Source organism: Magnolia sinica, chromosome 4 (assembly GCF_029962835.1).
Source record: "Magnolia sinica isolate HGM2019 chromosome 4, MsV1, whole genome shotgun sequence".
Taxonomy (NCBI): domain Eukaryota; kingdom Viridiplantae; phylum Streptophyta; class Magnoliopsida; order Magnoliales; family Magnoliaceae; genus Magnolia; species Magnolia sinica.
Window position 1 is genome coordinate 957,308 of NC_080576.1, and position 14,555 is coordinate 971,862.

General features: G+C 42.4%; 1 protein-coding gene across 2 annotated transcripts; it reads right to left on the reverse strand.

The window, feature by feature from the left end:
* Positions 1-1,488: 1,488 nt before the first annotated feature.
* Positions 1,489-7,567, reverse strand: LOC131242068 (granule-bound starch synthase 2, chloroplastic/amyloplastic-like). Of its 2 annotated transcripts, none has more exons than XM_058240454.1 (9): positions 7,027-7,567; positions 6,158-6,290; positions 5,754-6,065; positions 5,490-5,554; positions 5,108-5,185; positions 4,896-5,006; positions 4,653-4,697; positions 3,795-3,968; positions 1,489-2,685 (listed from the first exon to the last, which is right to left on the reverse strand). In XM_058240454.1, exons 1-9 carry the CDS (start codon positions 7,372-7,374, stop codon positions 1,729-1,731), a joined length of 2,223 nt encoding a protein of 740 aa, XP_058096437.1. In that variant the 5' UTR covers positions 7,375-7,567; the 3' UTR covers positions 1,489-1,728. The 2 variants fall into 2 exon arrangements, with proteins under 2 accessions (XP_058096437.1, XP_058096435.1); XM_058240452.1 differs by having other exon boundaries at positions 6,994-7,567.
* Positions 7,568-14,555: the final 6,988 nt, after the last annotated feature.

Sequence of the window (14,555 nt, forward strand, 5' to 3'; positions counted from 1 at the left end):
CCCAGCTAAAATGACATGATTATATTTTGTATCACTGAATGGCATGTGAATGGCGTGGTCCATGCATGTCAAAAGACACCAAATTGCAAACCAGACTCGTGTCGGGTTGACTGAAACCATATACTCACCACAATTCCGACCTGATGAATGGCTTGGATCCAGCATGTGTCCTCTGAGGAACATGCATGTGTGCATCCGAGAGAGATTAGATGAGGGAGAGAGAGAGATGAGTCAGACTTACCTCAAACTGAACTCATATGTGGTATGATTATAATTAATTAAGAATATAGTTAACACAATTAGTACCGTCTCATGTAAGCGCATACAACATCCAACCTATCCAAAAGATTGGCCACGCCACAAAGGAGTCATGAAGAAAAAAACAGGCTGATCAACTCATCATGTGGGCCACACATCGATTGGATCCGAAGAACAAGTGCACTCATCTCATGAGTGGGTCGGCTATTTTAGTGCTGGTTGATCTTCATGATGGGGCGAACCTTTTGAAGGGTTGGATGTCACTCAAACAATAAGGTATTTCTATTTATGCATTAGTTGGATGACAATCGTATCATCCAACTAGTAGCAGTTGGGTGTGAGACCTCAAAATTCAATACAGAAGGGCAATTTTTTTGGAAAAAAAGGCAATCGAGATTTCCTAATTATATTTAGTATAGATAAGGAAGTAGACCCATCCAGATATTCTAATTATATATAGTATAGATGAGGAAACAGACCTCAAATTGCAATTGTACCTTTCAAGAAAAACTCAACATAATTGCAATTTGAGGGCCCAATCCTTAACATAAATGCTAACGAATGAACTGCAATCTAATTAGTCCATTTCAAACCAATTATCGCAATTCAAATTGATGGTGCATCCAAACGCACTCTTAGCTTTCTATTCATCTTGGCTGTGTATCTCGAAATGACTCTCATCCTTTTTTCATACATATGCCCCTTTGTGGTTTTCTGATGTTTGCTAAGAAAAATCTCTGTAGTGAAACTGGAGATGGAATGGTGACTAGGATATGAAGGCTTTTCACTGTACAAGGATGATAGGGCCTTTGGAATGATTGATGAAACAGGATTAGCAAAGCTGGCCCTGATTGCTAGGGAAGGCTATGATGATGATAATGAGGAACATGGGGTGTAAAATATCAACTACCTTATGGAATCTTCCTCAAGCTAACTATAAATAGGCCATGCCTTCCACCAATGTGTGTGCGTGTGTGACAGGGTACATGCCTTTCAAGAGCTAGTACAGCCAAGAGGTTAACTGGATGTTTTATATACCCATCTACCACCAATCACACAACCAGACAGAAAAGAATAACAATTCAAAGAAACCCTCTCCAATTAAAACAGTTGAGAACTAGATGCCTATGATAAAACACTAAATAATTCCACAAGTTCATCAATTGGAGATGCATTTCCTTTTATGCAAGAAAAGGCAAGAAAGGAAAAGAAAAAAGACAGCTCAACAAAGCTGAACCATCCTGGCGGTGGAGATGCATTTCCTTTATGAACCTATAAAAATGGAAATAAAGAATGAATAAAACAAAGTGCTAAAAATTTTACACCAGGAAATGGGTGTTGGCAGCCTCCTCTCCTTGCTCGGTTGGACATTTTAAGCATTAAAGATAAACAGCTGCATGATGAGATTCTGATTTCGGAGAATCCAGATCCTCGAAGTTGAACCAACTGATGTCTCTCACACTCCAAAGATCACCATTGATACTTGGCGGCTACAAGTACTTCCTCATAATGCTGAGCAGCATTGTCCCAGCTGAGATCTTGCATCATCCCGCGTCTCTGGAGCCCCTCCCAACTGCTTTTGTATTCTCTATATGTGAGCAAGCAGTTCGCAAGTGCATCTATCAGCCTACTTGCTTCCGCTCTATCGAACGTCCATCCAAGTCCAGACTCCATAAATGGATCAAACTGCTGCACGGTGTCTCTCAATCCACCAACAGCATGAACGACAGGAACAGTCCCATAACTCATTGCATAGAGCTGGTTCAGTCCGCATGGCTCGAATCTCGATGGCATCAGTAGCATGTCTGCACCTGCTGTTATGCGATGCGCCACTTTCACAGAGAAACCGACCCATCCCCTTACCTTGTCAGGGTTTTGACTCTCGAATCGCCTAAGCATTTCTTCAAGATCCGGTCTTCCGGTTCCCAACAAAACCAACTGCACATCCTGACTGAGCATCCAAGGGATGGCCTCAGCAATGAGGTCAACACCTTTCTGGGGGTCCAACCTCCCAATAAAGCCAATCAGAGGAACATCATGCCGGACTGGCAGACCGAGCTCTTTCTGGAGAGCTTCTTTGCATTTGGGCTTGCCTGTTCGAAGAGTCTCCAGAGAGTAATTGGTGTAGCCATCAGATGTTAGGTGGGTATCCAGTTTTGGGTTCCATTCTTCTGTATCGATCCCATTGACAATACCCTTCATTTTCCACTCGCTCTCGTTAATGATCCCATGCAGACCCCAACCACCTTCTGATGTTTTCAGCTCCCAGGCATAACCATGGCTAACAGTGACTACACGGTCAGCAGTTTTCAGGCCCGCCGCGAAGATATTGAAATGTTCACCCCCAACTGGATCATACAATGTGAAAAGGTTCTTGTAGTCATCTGGTAAGTCCACAATCGCAAAATCGTCCACCGGACCCCGTCCCTAGATGAGAAATCTAGATTAGCATGAACAAGAAAAGGATTCCTGGCTCAAAGCTTTAGTTCAGATGCAAGACACATGTAAAAAGGACACTCCCTTTTAAAAACTTTCCATGACAGACACTGCTAGTGGGAAGAAATCTGAGTCTATCTTCTTACTTGTTTTCTAAATGCTTAATTTTTATATACTTCCAGTCTTCCACAGTATTCATATTCATCTAAAGATAAAGTTTCTTATACATGATGTTCTTATAAACCGAGAGAATTGCTACAGTGATACATGCTTCATGTAATTTCCAACATGAGTGTGGTTATTAGGACCACTGATCTGGTGTGACATCATGTAGATGGCCAACAGTCCCAAAAACTGCAGTAATTGGATGACCCTAACTGTCCGCGCATTGTGAGTCATGCCTTTTGAATAAGGATAGTTGACTCATTTTATGCTCAGATTTTTGCAACCGTCCATTTGCAGGCCACTAATGGAATGGCCACAAACACTTTTGCCTTGGTATTTGGCTTGTGGCAAATCCAAATGATAGCCCAACTCACCATGTACATGCCCTACGAACAGGGGAAATACTTTGGGCAAGCACACATAAAAAGAGTATTCAGAGGTTCCAATGTTTGATCAAGTTCTCAAAGGACTTCTTGAGTCAGCTTGATAAGATAAGAAATTCAGGTCCAATAAAGGGGCGAAATGGTTTACTTAAAACCCAGAAAACTTGATCAAGCATCCCAACTGAGTTTTGGGTCGACTCAGATTCGAATATTATTTAGTCTAAGTTGAACAATAACAGAAATTAATGTTAGCAAGCTCTAGGTGACAATGATTATGTCTTGGCAAGCCAAAAGCAATGTTTGAAGAACATAAGACTCCACTAGCACCATTTTCCAGGTATGACTTGACCAAATTTATGGAAAAGCCACCAACTTTCTTAAAAACGAAAGTATTTGATGCAATCATCAAGTTCACGGATCTATTATAAAATCAAAGTATGATCAGGGCCTGGTCATTTTAAGTTGACTAAGTTCACATCAACCAACATGTTTTCTAACGACTAAGTTTACAGTAAGAATCCGAACCACTTGAAGCTTAGAGAACAAACAAACCTGGTGTGCAATGTTGTGAATCACGAGAACAGACCGGGTATACATCATCATTCCATTGTCACGATAGTACGCTTTGAGATAAACTGGCAACAATGCAGTGTGCCAATCATTCGCAATGAAAACCAGGTTCCCATCTCCATAGCAGATACCGCCACAAGGAACATGCCAAGGAACCTGAAAAAAACTAGCCTGTCCGCTTTAGATGGCAGTAGGCAGATGCGAAGTAAACTTGTTGAATTGCAACAGGCTCATTCCTTGCAAAGAACAAAACTTCTAATTGGATTTACCAAACATTTCAAATAGTAGCAATCCTCATCCAAGAATACACGCACTCATGAATATCAAAGCAATCATGTGATAATGCAATACAATCTGCTCCTGTAGTGGTGAAGATACTAAAAAAGGCTCATAATGACAATAAATTTCACATTGCCATGATTCAGCATTATAATGAGAAATTATACAGTCCCGACACATCAGGACTGATTGGCCCTAAAATGGTTGAGAGATGCTCGAAAAACATCCCCAACTGGAAGATCCTAGTAATTGTTTCTTTGACCAGTTTTTCCAAGTCATTACTCTTTTTCCTCCTTAATTGTCTACTTGTAGGCAACTGATCAAAGGTTCAGAATCTTTTGACCTGGGAAACTTTTTACTTTGGGGCATCCCTAATCTGCAAAGGGGCCATTAGAGCAACGGTCTAGATCACCAAACCATGGGGCCCACTTGCAAGTGCTGGTACATCGGGAAACTATACCTACTGGTGCATCAGGACCCAATAACTTCTCCCTCATAACACTTTTGGTACATGCTGCCATTTCTATTCATGTTTTGTGACAATTGGGTCTGAAAACATACCTCAACAGCTGCCTTGCAGAACAAAATCATGCGCTTTAGTATGTCCTGCAGCCAGTAAAAATCAAGAGGGCCGAGCTGGTAACACCATCTCAAATACAAAGCCACTAATGAAAGGAAAAGGATGGATAATGACCAAATTGATAAACCCATTCTATGTACAACACAGTAGTAACATAGAAATGCATGTCTGGGTTACACAGAAAGATAAATGCATAGCTAGAACCTGGTTGATCAAGAGCATACCCGTCGTTCTCCACCATAGATATTTTTTTCACGGTGGCGAAACACAGGGCTATCCATAAAAACAAAATCCACACCATCAATGTATGCATGGAAATAAGAAACTTCATGATCCTGCATGATAAAGTGCCATGCAACCACAATCAATTAGAAGGTATTCAGAAATATTTGAATAGGGAGTCATGTTGTAGTTATGGTGTCACCCAGCTACATACCTGCCCATCCACCTTATACCTTCTGTATTCTCCCACTCTTTGGGCTTCATGATACTCCCCATACCGTGGTGCCACAACCTAAAAGGCAAAAGTTACCCAAAAAATAATAATAATAATAATTAATAAATAAATAAATAAAAAGTGAGTTTAATTTTTAAGGACTTCATCAGCCTTTACTCGCTAGTTTTAATGGCAATAAAAAAAGGATCAGAATGGCATGTCTGACATGGTAAAGTTCAATCCAACCCCAATACTGGAACTACAGATTTGGCCTTTGGGGACCAACCATTCAGGCCAGGTTGTTTCTGAACAGGCATGTTCAGAGAATTCTTCTTTACTTGTTCAAAAGACCCATTTAAGTCTGTGGTCAAAGGCACGTTACCATAACCCTATGCCCACGCCTAGCCAAAGCCTTTGGTAATGCTCCAGCAACATCTCCAAGCCCACCTAAGATAACTCACCACCAATCAGTGTCTATATTGCATTCAAATGGGTAACTTTGGTACAATGACCTAAGCAACATAAGAATAAATCAGCATGGGAGAAAACCATAAATAGAACTAAAGAAAGTAGCAGGAAAAACCAGTTATACAAGAGAGCTACATAAGGCATATACATTCACGGGATCATGATAAAATGGAAATACCTGTTTTGGACCAGGGAGCACATTCTGCAGCTACCAATATGATGTTCATGACATTCTCCCCAGCCAAAGGAGGTGGATTTTTTACTTCTGCCTCAGGAGCCACATCAAGTTCACCACTGACACCCTTTATATTTGTTTCTGTTGGCTCCTCAATCTTTTCTTCTTTTGGACCATGAGTTTCAGAAGTTCTAGGGAGCAATGATGGCGTTGTCAACTGAGCTGTTTCTTGGAACTCCTCATGAGAATCTACTGATGAGGAAGCTTTCTCAAGTGGGTAGCTTTTCCCAGGTTCCTCCTTTTCAGCATCAAAATCTAGACTAATGCCAACAGACAAAGTTACTGAAGTTTCAAGGCCAAACGAGGGCACATACTGTCAAAAAGAAAACCACTTCAATATTTCCTACCGAGTTCTTCATCAGTGGAAGGAAAATCTAGATTCGAGATAGAAACAGCACTCCCACTATAAGAAACGGTCTCCTCTTCTGTGCCAACAATGTTATTCTTTATGGGTAACACAAGTTGCTTCATTTTCGCAATCTGCACAGGAATAAGGAAGTTGAACCATAACATGTCAACATAGATTAGTACAAGCAGACTAGAAATAATAGCAGAATCCATAGTGATTTGATATTCTAATGGGGGAATGCGAGTCAATATTGGAAATGCTGTCTTTGGTCTTCAGCGTTATACATCCATGTTCCTCTCTTAAGTCATCATCTTGCTCTTGTCATTTTCTTTTCTCTACCACATTATTTTCAAATTAACTCATGAGGTTGACCCAAATACATTCCGACATATTACAATAAGATACAAAGGGACTCTAGTCATTGGATTTGGGCCCCCCTTTTTTTTTTGAAGGGATAATTAATTTATAAAAACGCCAATTAATACAAAAGTCAGAAAAAAATAAAAATACAAAGAAAAGACCCATTACAACTCAAACCAACAAACAGAAAATTGATCAGAGTCTAAACTATTAGCTTTTTTCCTTTTCTTTTTCTACACACGCACTCACACCGACATACACCATAATGGGTACTCGAACCCATGATCTCAGCTAAACTATTAGCTGCTTGAGCCCATTCTATTACATTCAATTTCGCCCTGGAAAAAACTTCCAAAAGTCAACCCATTTGATTTCTAAAAGAGCGGTTATTTGATAGGGTTCCCCTTGGATAGGGCAGGATATATTCGGATCAAATAGAAATAAAGAAAGAAAAAAGGAAAGAAAAGAAAATGCCTGTTGAAGTTGGTACTTCTCCATTGCTAGAACCTTCTTCTTACTGTCGACCGTCTCCTGAATTGCAGCATCCGCATCACTATCATCCTCACCACCTCTCTCCGCACCACTTACGCCGGCCGCTCTCATACCCTTTCTTCTCCAAAGCTTCCCTCCACAAGACCCTTCTATCACTTTCCTGCCATCCGAAACAAAACCAGAATACATATCGATATCGGCCACCTTCCGAAACCCGAATTTGAAACCATTAAAACCCGAATCGAGAGAATTGCTTCGGCAAAACGCGAAGAAAGCAAATCTACGCTGTAGACTGCTTCTGGTGGGAAGAAGAAGAGATTTCTCCATTGTCGTCCCGAAAGGAAGAGACCCAAGAGAAGCCATCTTTGTGTTCAACCGGAATCCTCACAGAACAAACAAGATTAAATCGATCGAAGAAAACCCAATCGAGGAGAATGGAGAACGAAGAAAACCCAACGTGCGTATCGAAGGAAAAGGCTTTCAGAAAGGCAGAGAAAAGTAGGGAATGTGGAGTTTTGATTTCAGAGGGATGTTAGAGGAAAGATACCCTGAAAAGATGAAGAAAAGTTTCCATATTTCCTTAATAGGCTTCCTAGCCCCACATGGCACCTGCGCCTGAACTCACAGCACACGTGTCAGACATTGCGTGGGGCATCCGAATAAGATGGCCCGGAAATTGAAAATGGCCCTATCTCCACTTATCAGGAACGCTTACGTTGAAATTCGACCGTTGGCTAATTTAAACCGGCCATTCCTTTCATAAAGTGATTCGGAATCTGATGAATGGACCAGCCTGGTTTTTGCATATATCCATCTTAGCAACGGAGCCATTTCAAGCAATCGTCAGATATGGACGCGGATTGCCTAGGGTGGTGGGGCCTGGTGGCGACTGACAGTGCTCTGTTGGCCCACCGTGTCCAATCCACGTCATCCATCATTTTTCGGGACTATTTTACGGCATGAGCCCAAAAATAAAGCAATCAAAATCTCATATGGACCACACTACAGAAAAGAGCGGTGATTGAGCACTCACCATTAAAAACTTCCCAGAAGCCACAAAAGTTTGAATTGAGCTGATATTTGCGTTTTCTCTTCATCCAGGCGTGCGGACCTAATCAACAGGTTGGATGACAAATAAACATTACATTGAGCCATAGGAAGTTTTTAATGGTGGGCATTCCATTGCCACTGTTTTCTTGTGGTGCGGTCCCCTCTAGCTTTGGATCTCCCTCATTTTCGGCTTCAAAATTTATAATGATCTGAAAAAATAAATGGACTGCTTGGATAAAACACATATATATCATGGGGCCCATAGTGCACTGTCAGTAACCACCTCGCTACTGACTCTGTCAGTACGCAACCCGCGTCGAGATATCGCACGCACATGCTGGTGAGCCTGAGCGGCCGTGCGTGTGGAGAAGATGCGTGTGGGAGGTATGTGGAAGTGCCTACTTATTAGGAGGGGAGACGTGAGGACAGCTTGAGGTTGATATGCGTTTTAAACTGTAGCAGAAAAAGCAAACGAGAGGTTTGGCTTGGACAACTAAACGTGTGGGTGAAATACCGCATCAACAGGACAATCCTACCCATCCAGTCATCTGTCCACCTGAAATTGTAGATGGCCGATCAGGACTGTCCACCTTAGACGCCCATGTTTCAAGAACCACACTTGTACGGCAATTCCACCATCATTTTCTCTAACCTTCTCTGCCTGAATTTCATCCGTTGGATTTTTAATATTCACCGCTCAATTGAAGGTATTAACGTGATGTTTATAAACAATAATTTTCATGTTTTTTAAAATATGGGCCATTAATGACATTATAGATTTCTTGTACGGTTAAGATTCTTATTTTACTCTTTCAAGTTGGTAACTAAAGGAGAGATGTATAACATTTCTATACAACCTGCTATGTTATATTCGCTTCTCGACCTCTCGATTTGGAAAACGACCGGCGTATACTGTACCCTTGTGAGACGACAAAAGCGGCTTGTCGTGGGACGTTTCCCGCAATGTATACATCCCACGAGATGCGTTGTGATTATAGCTGTTCGATCTGGGCTGGGCATCGATCAATGGCTCATAGAACAACGGCTAAGGAAATGGTCCATACTTAACGAAAAACAGCTACAGTAATAATAGTTTTTCCTTTTTCTTTCTGTCCCCCCACTAGGGTAAAAGCCATCGCATGAACGGTTTGGATCATTGAAACATTACCCTGGATCCAACGGCTGTAGTGGCCACGTGTCATATGTCCGGCTCTGATTGCGACAAATATGGAAAGGGCATTCTAGCCCTTGTTAGGGATGTTTGAATTTGCTGAAAGGCAGTAAGGCACGCATACCTATAGTAATGGACAGGATTCCTTGCATGTGAGGCCAATGATTGAGTGATCCAAGCCACTGATCTGATCGTCTTCACCATTATCAAAAGTACCCAGAAATATTTCAGATTCAAAAATCCAAATTCTCGGACAACGCCCTGAAGACGTAGATAAACTACACATTAACGGTCCCTGTCAAAGAGGAAAGTGCTAATGTCGGAATGGTCCATGCATGAGATTCTTTTGCAAAAAAATTAAAATTAAAAATTTTTTTTTAAAAAAAAAAAAGTCCTTATCCACTGTGAGATCTATCAGATCAACGGCTTGGATCACTGAAACATGGGCCTTGGATGCAGTATACATGGGTTTTTAGTTTTGACAGGTGTGGCCCATGGTTAGCTAATTCAGACCGTTCATTATTCATTTGCTGCGTCTCACAGGGAATGGACCATACCTTTAAAAATCTCGCATATTTAAGGGCCTTCGCCACTAATATTAGCGACTTTTTGTTTGAACTTGAAAGGCCGCTGTATTTCTCATCTTTACCGTCTATATGTGTGGGCCAGAAAAAGGAATGGTATGACTTGTCTTATTGGTCATGGCCCATCCGTAGTCGGGCACAACAGACCATCGGTTTAGATTACCATACCGGTGTCTATTAATTTCGGAGCAATCTTCACATTAGCCTCTACTTTTATAACAGTCCCATTACCAAGCCACGGATGGATGTTCCAGGGTCACCTGATCAAAATGGTTCCTTGGAGTTGCATCTTAACCAAAGCAGACTTTAAAATTGAGATAATCATATTGATTATTGGAGCTTCTTTAATTCAATCCGTTCATTTTTAATTTTTTTTACATAACATTGATGACTGATGAGATGCTTGGGGCGTGGGAGTTGTTAGAAGCTGAGAGAAGATTCTAGTCATTTTGGGTTAGCAAAGGGAGCTTTTCGTTAATTGATTCCATAAGAAGAGGACATGGAGTATCCCATCATATGTTTAACTTTTGGTGTTAATTGTACACGTGGCATATTCTAGCTCAAATCAAAACCATCCAATTCAATGTAGGTCTTAACCTGCCACACGTTCATGGGAAATCGGACGGAGTCCCCGAGTTACTCAGTATACCCCTATCGTACTGAGTAAACTCAGTTAGGCTCACCTTGAATTTATGTGGTCTATCCATGCCGTTCATCCGTTTTTCCATCTAATTTAAGGGGTTGATCCCAAATTTGAAGTATATCCAAAGATCAAGTGGATCATACCACAAGAAACAGTGAGAATATTGCTTTCCACCGTTGAAACCTTGCTAGGCCCACAGTAATGTTTATTTGTCATCCAACCAGTTCATAAGATCATACAAACATGGATAAACAGAAAGCATAAATATAAGCTTGATCCAAAACTTACGTGGCTCCTAAGCAATTTTCAATGGTAGCAGTTCAATTCAACTGTTTCCAGTGGTGTGGTCCATTTGATCACTATATATACTTCATATTTTGGGCTCAAGCCCTAAAATTAACTGGGAAAATGGATGAACGGAGCGGATAAAACACATAAATCATGGTAGACCTCTCTCTACGCAATCTGCTTCCCGTTCATGCAGGGTTATTCCTCTCAAACCCCGGATTCGAGGACACATGTTCCCGAGCTAGGCTCATTGGCTAGTTTCTCTCTTCCTCTCTTCTTTCTCATCTCTCCATGTGATAGATTATTCGCATCAAAGTTGTATGTTGAGGGTCGAATATTGCATATCAGACCCCAGTTATTGCCAGGATTTACAAACATAGTACTATTTAACGGCCTAATTTAATCATGTTTGTGATGCAGGGCATATTCACGAGCCTAGACTGGGAAAGGGTACTAAAAGCATGGATTTAACAGTCTGAAGTCACCAAGGCAAGCGACGGACCCTAGGAGACCAAGATCGACAGATTTGCACGCCAGGGATCCAAGAAAATCGAGAAATTGAAGCTCAAGTGGCCTGAAAAGTGTCCAGAATGCAAGATCATAGGGTTCCCACCATCTGATCAGTTCGAAACTCCATACGTGGCCTGAGGACCATAAATGAACCATACACATCAAATTTCAGCTCCTGGATCACTGTGAAAGTGGCCCAACTGACAGATCAGCCACCAAAACGGTGAAATGGGACCCACCTGTTATCGGGATATGTTTCAAAGTTAGTCTTGACGGTTTAAATGAAATGGGACAATAGATGGACGGATCGGATTTCACATATACATCACCTGGGACCCACATCATACAGTGCATGTGCATAGCACACACACCAGCCGCGCCGCGCCGAACGGTTAGCCCAGTCAAAACCGGGCTGACCCGACTCCTACGAGGACTCAACAGCGTCCAGCCGCTGTTTTCGCCAGGTGATCACTGTGGGCCCCACTCAGCATCCAGTTCGATGATCCGACCCGTCCACGTGTCTTAGGAGATGGCCACGACCAGCGCCTAGGTGTCCTGTTGCCACGATGAAAGCGTCTTCGCGATCCCAGCCGTTCAACGCAAGATGAATGGTGTAACGCAATATCTTGTGGGCCACGACAAAATCAACCCAGTCTCGCCCTTACCAGAAGGTTCTTCGTTGGAAATCTAATGGTCGGCGTGGATTTATCCATCACCGTCAATCTGGGACCCACCTACCATCACAGCGTGGAAACCGGAGGCTCTGTTCGCAAACGGAGTCTGTGGACGAGCCTGGTGGGCCACCATCGAGGTCGCAAGTGTCTGATCCGGTCCACCCATCTTGATTAGGGTTAAAAACCGACTGGTCAATGCGCGTTTTCTCGATCCATGATAACCGGACGAAAATCAATCCGCACCGCACCATCCGAGGACTCCGTCGCACGATCCACGTTACAGATCGTTGTGGGCTCCTATCTTCAAGGTGATTGAAGATCTGTACCATCCATCTTGTAGGGATGAGGAACTAGACCAAACCCTAGAAGATCTTTAACCGATCAGCAAGATCAGCAAGGTTGGAGTGCATCGTCTAAATCCCTGCGTAAACAAGGTTCCGCAGGAGGCCTTGCGTAAACAAACTTGCGGAGAGGGTTTCATCGACAGAAAAGCCCTATAAAAAGGGAATGCAGTCGTGGAAACCAGGGGAACGGGAGAGGGCAGCCTTGGAGACTCTTTTGAGGAGGGAAAAAGCTTGGCTTGGGGGAACGTGAGGAGCAAGGCAGAAGAGAGAGAAAGGAGAGGAGTTTTTTGACAGGGCTGGAGAGAGCTGCGCATGTGTTGAGAGAGAGAGAGACCTGGTTCTTCTTCTATTCTTTCTCTTTTTATTTTAAATCCAGCCGCATCATGCCTATGTGTGGCTAAACCTCTTAGCTAGGGCTAAGAGGTGAAGCCTGTAGCGAGATGGGAGATTCTACTTTGTGCCTTTAATTCATAAACTGAATTTGATTTAGTTGATTATTAAAGGAATATTTTTCTTAGTCTTTAATGGTCTGTTGTGACTGAAATTACAATGGGTTTGCAATGGCTTTGAGTATTTCTTTCCCCTTTTTATGTTTATGAAGTCAGGAAGCCCTGTTGTTCATCATTGTCCCATGGGCATGGTAGGATGACAGTACCCTTCCTGATCTTCATACATTGTTGGTTGGTTGGTAATTAGTTTAATTCTGTTGTTTACTTTGTCTCCTGGGCATGGTTTGGTGATGGAATCCATTCTAATTCATATACCTTTCACCTCTTGAAAACTATATCAAAGGAAGTCTAGTTAATTTCCATGATTTCTGAAGCAGGCATAAGATCTCCCTGATCTCTACAAGTGGATCCTCTGAATCCCTAGTTTTCTTCCTCTGAATTTCTAAAGTTTTAGATAATTATTCCACAATTATTCCCTAAATTCTATTGGATTTAGATTACATCTTTTTGTTAGTTCTATCTCTAGTTAGTTTCAGATCACGTACAAGTTTCAGTCCCTGTGGATTTGACCTCGGTCTTACCGAGTTTATTACTACATCACAACCCTATACTTGGGGAGTGAACATTGTACCTGCATGATTGACGACTCAAGTTAAAAGTAGGGCCCACATGATGGACAGTCCACATCAAAGGTGAGCTCCACATGATGGGCCGTGAACAATGATGATAAATTAAAAGTGGGGGCCATATGATGGATGGTTCACATTAAAAGTGAACTTCACATGATAGGAGGTGAATATGAAAAGTTACTCACTTAATAGACCATTAAAATTAGTGGTGAGCCCGCAGCTGAAATTCTTTATTAGAAAGGGTAGGGCAAAGCTCTAATAAGCAATGACCCAGGTCAAGGGGCAGCCCACGTCAAAGATAGGCCCCAATGTTAAATGACCCACATTCATGCATGATGGACGACCCACATTGATGGTAGGGCCGCACAATGAATGCTCCACATCAAAGATAGGCTCCACGAGATGGGCAACAGACATTAAAGGTGGGCTGCACACGATGGATGGCCTAGATTATGGTGGGCCCCACATAATACATTGTCCACATTAAAGGTCAGTCCCTAAAGATGATGGCCCACAACATGATGGAGACCTACATTGAAGGTGGGGCCCACACGATGGATGGTCCCATCAAAGGTGGAATCCACCGGATGGGTGGTGAATATTGAAGGTGGCCCCACGTAATGGACAATAACATTGTTGGTGGGCCTCATTCGATGGATGGTCTTATTAGGGTGGGACCGACATGAGGACAGTCCACATTGAAGGTTAACCTAAGGCCCTGTTTGGCCAGACCAATCCCACAGTATTAGGAGGGACGGAATCGTGATATCCCGGGATACGGATGATGAGCTGAACAGACCTAGTGAACTTGTCCCGGGATATAAGCAATCCCATGGATCTTAAAACAATCCACTGGCATCACCATCATTACTTTAAAATTGATCTCATCCCTTGGTTGGATGGATTGGAAGGTAAAATCCCAGGATATGTCGGGCTTGCCAAACAGACTCAATGAACTTGTCCCGAGATATAGCAATCCTATGGATCTTAGACCAATCCACAGACACCACCATCATTACCTTAAAATCCATCTCATCCCTCCTAATCCCATATGATTCGACTGGCCAAACAAGCCTTAAAATGATTAATGGATCACATCCAAGGGGGACCTTGCATAATGGATGGTCTACCTCGAAGTTAGGCACCACGTAATGAATGGTCACATTAATGGTGGGCCCCTAATGATGGACGACTCACATTCA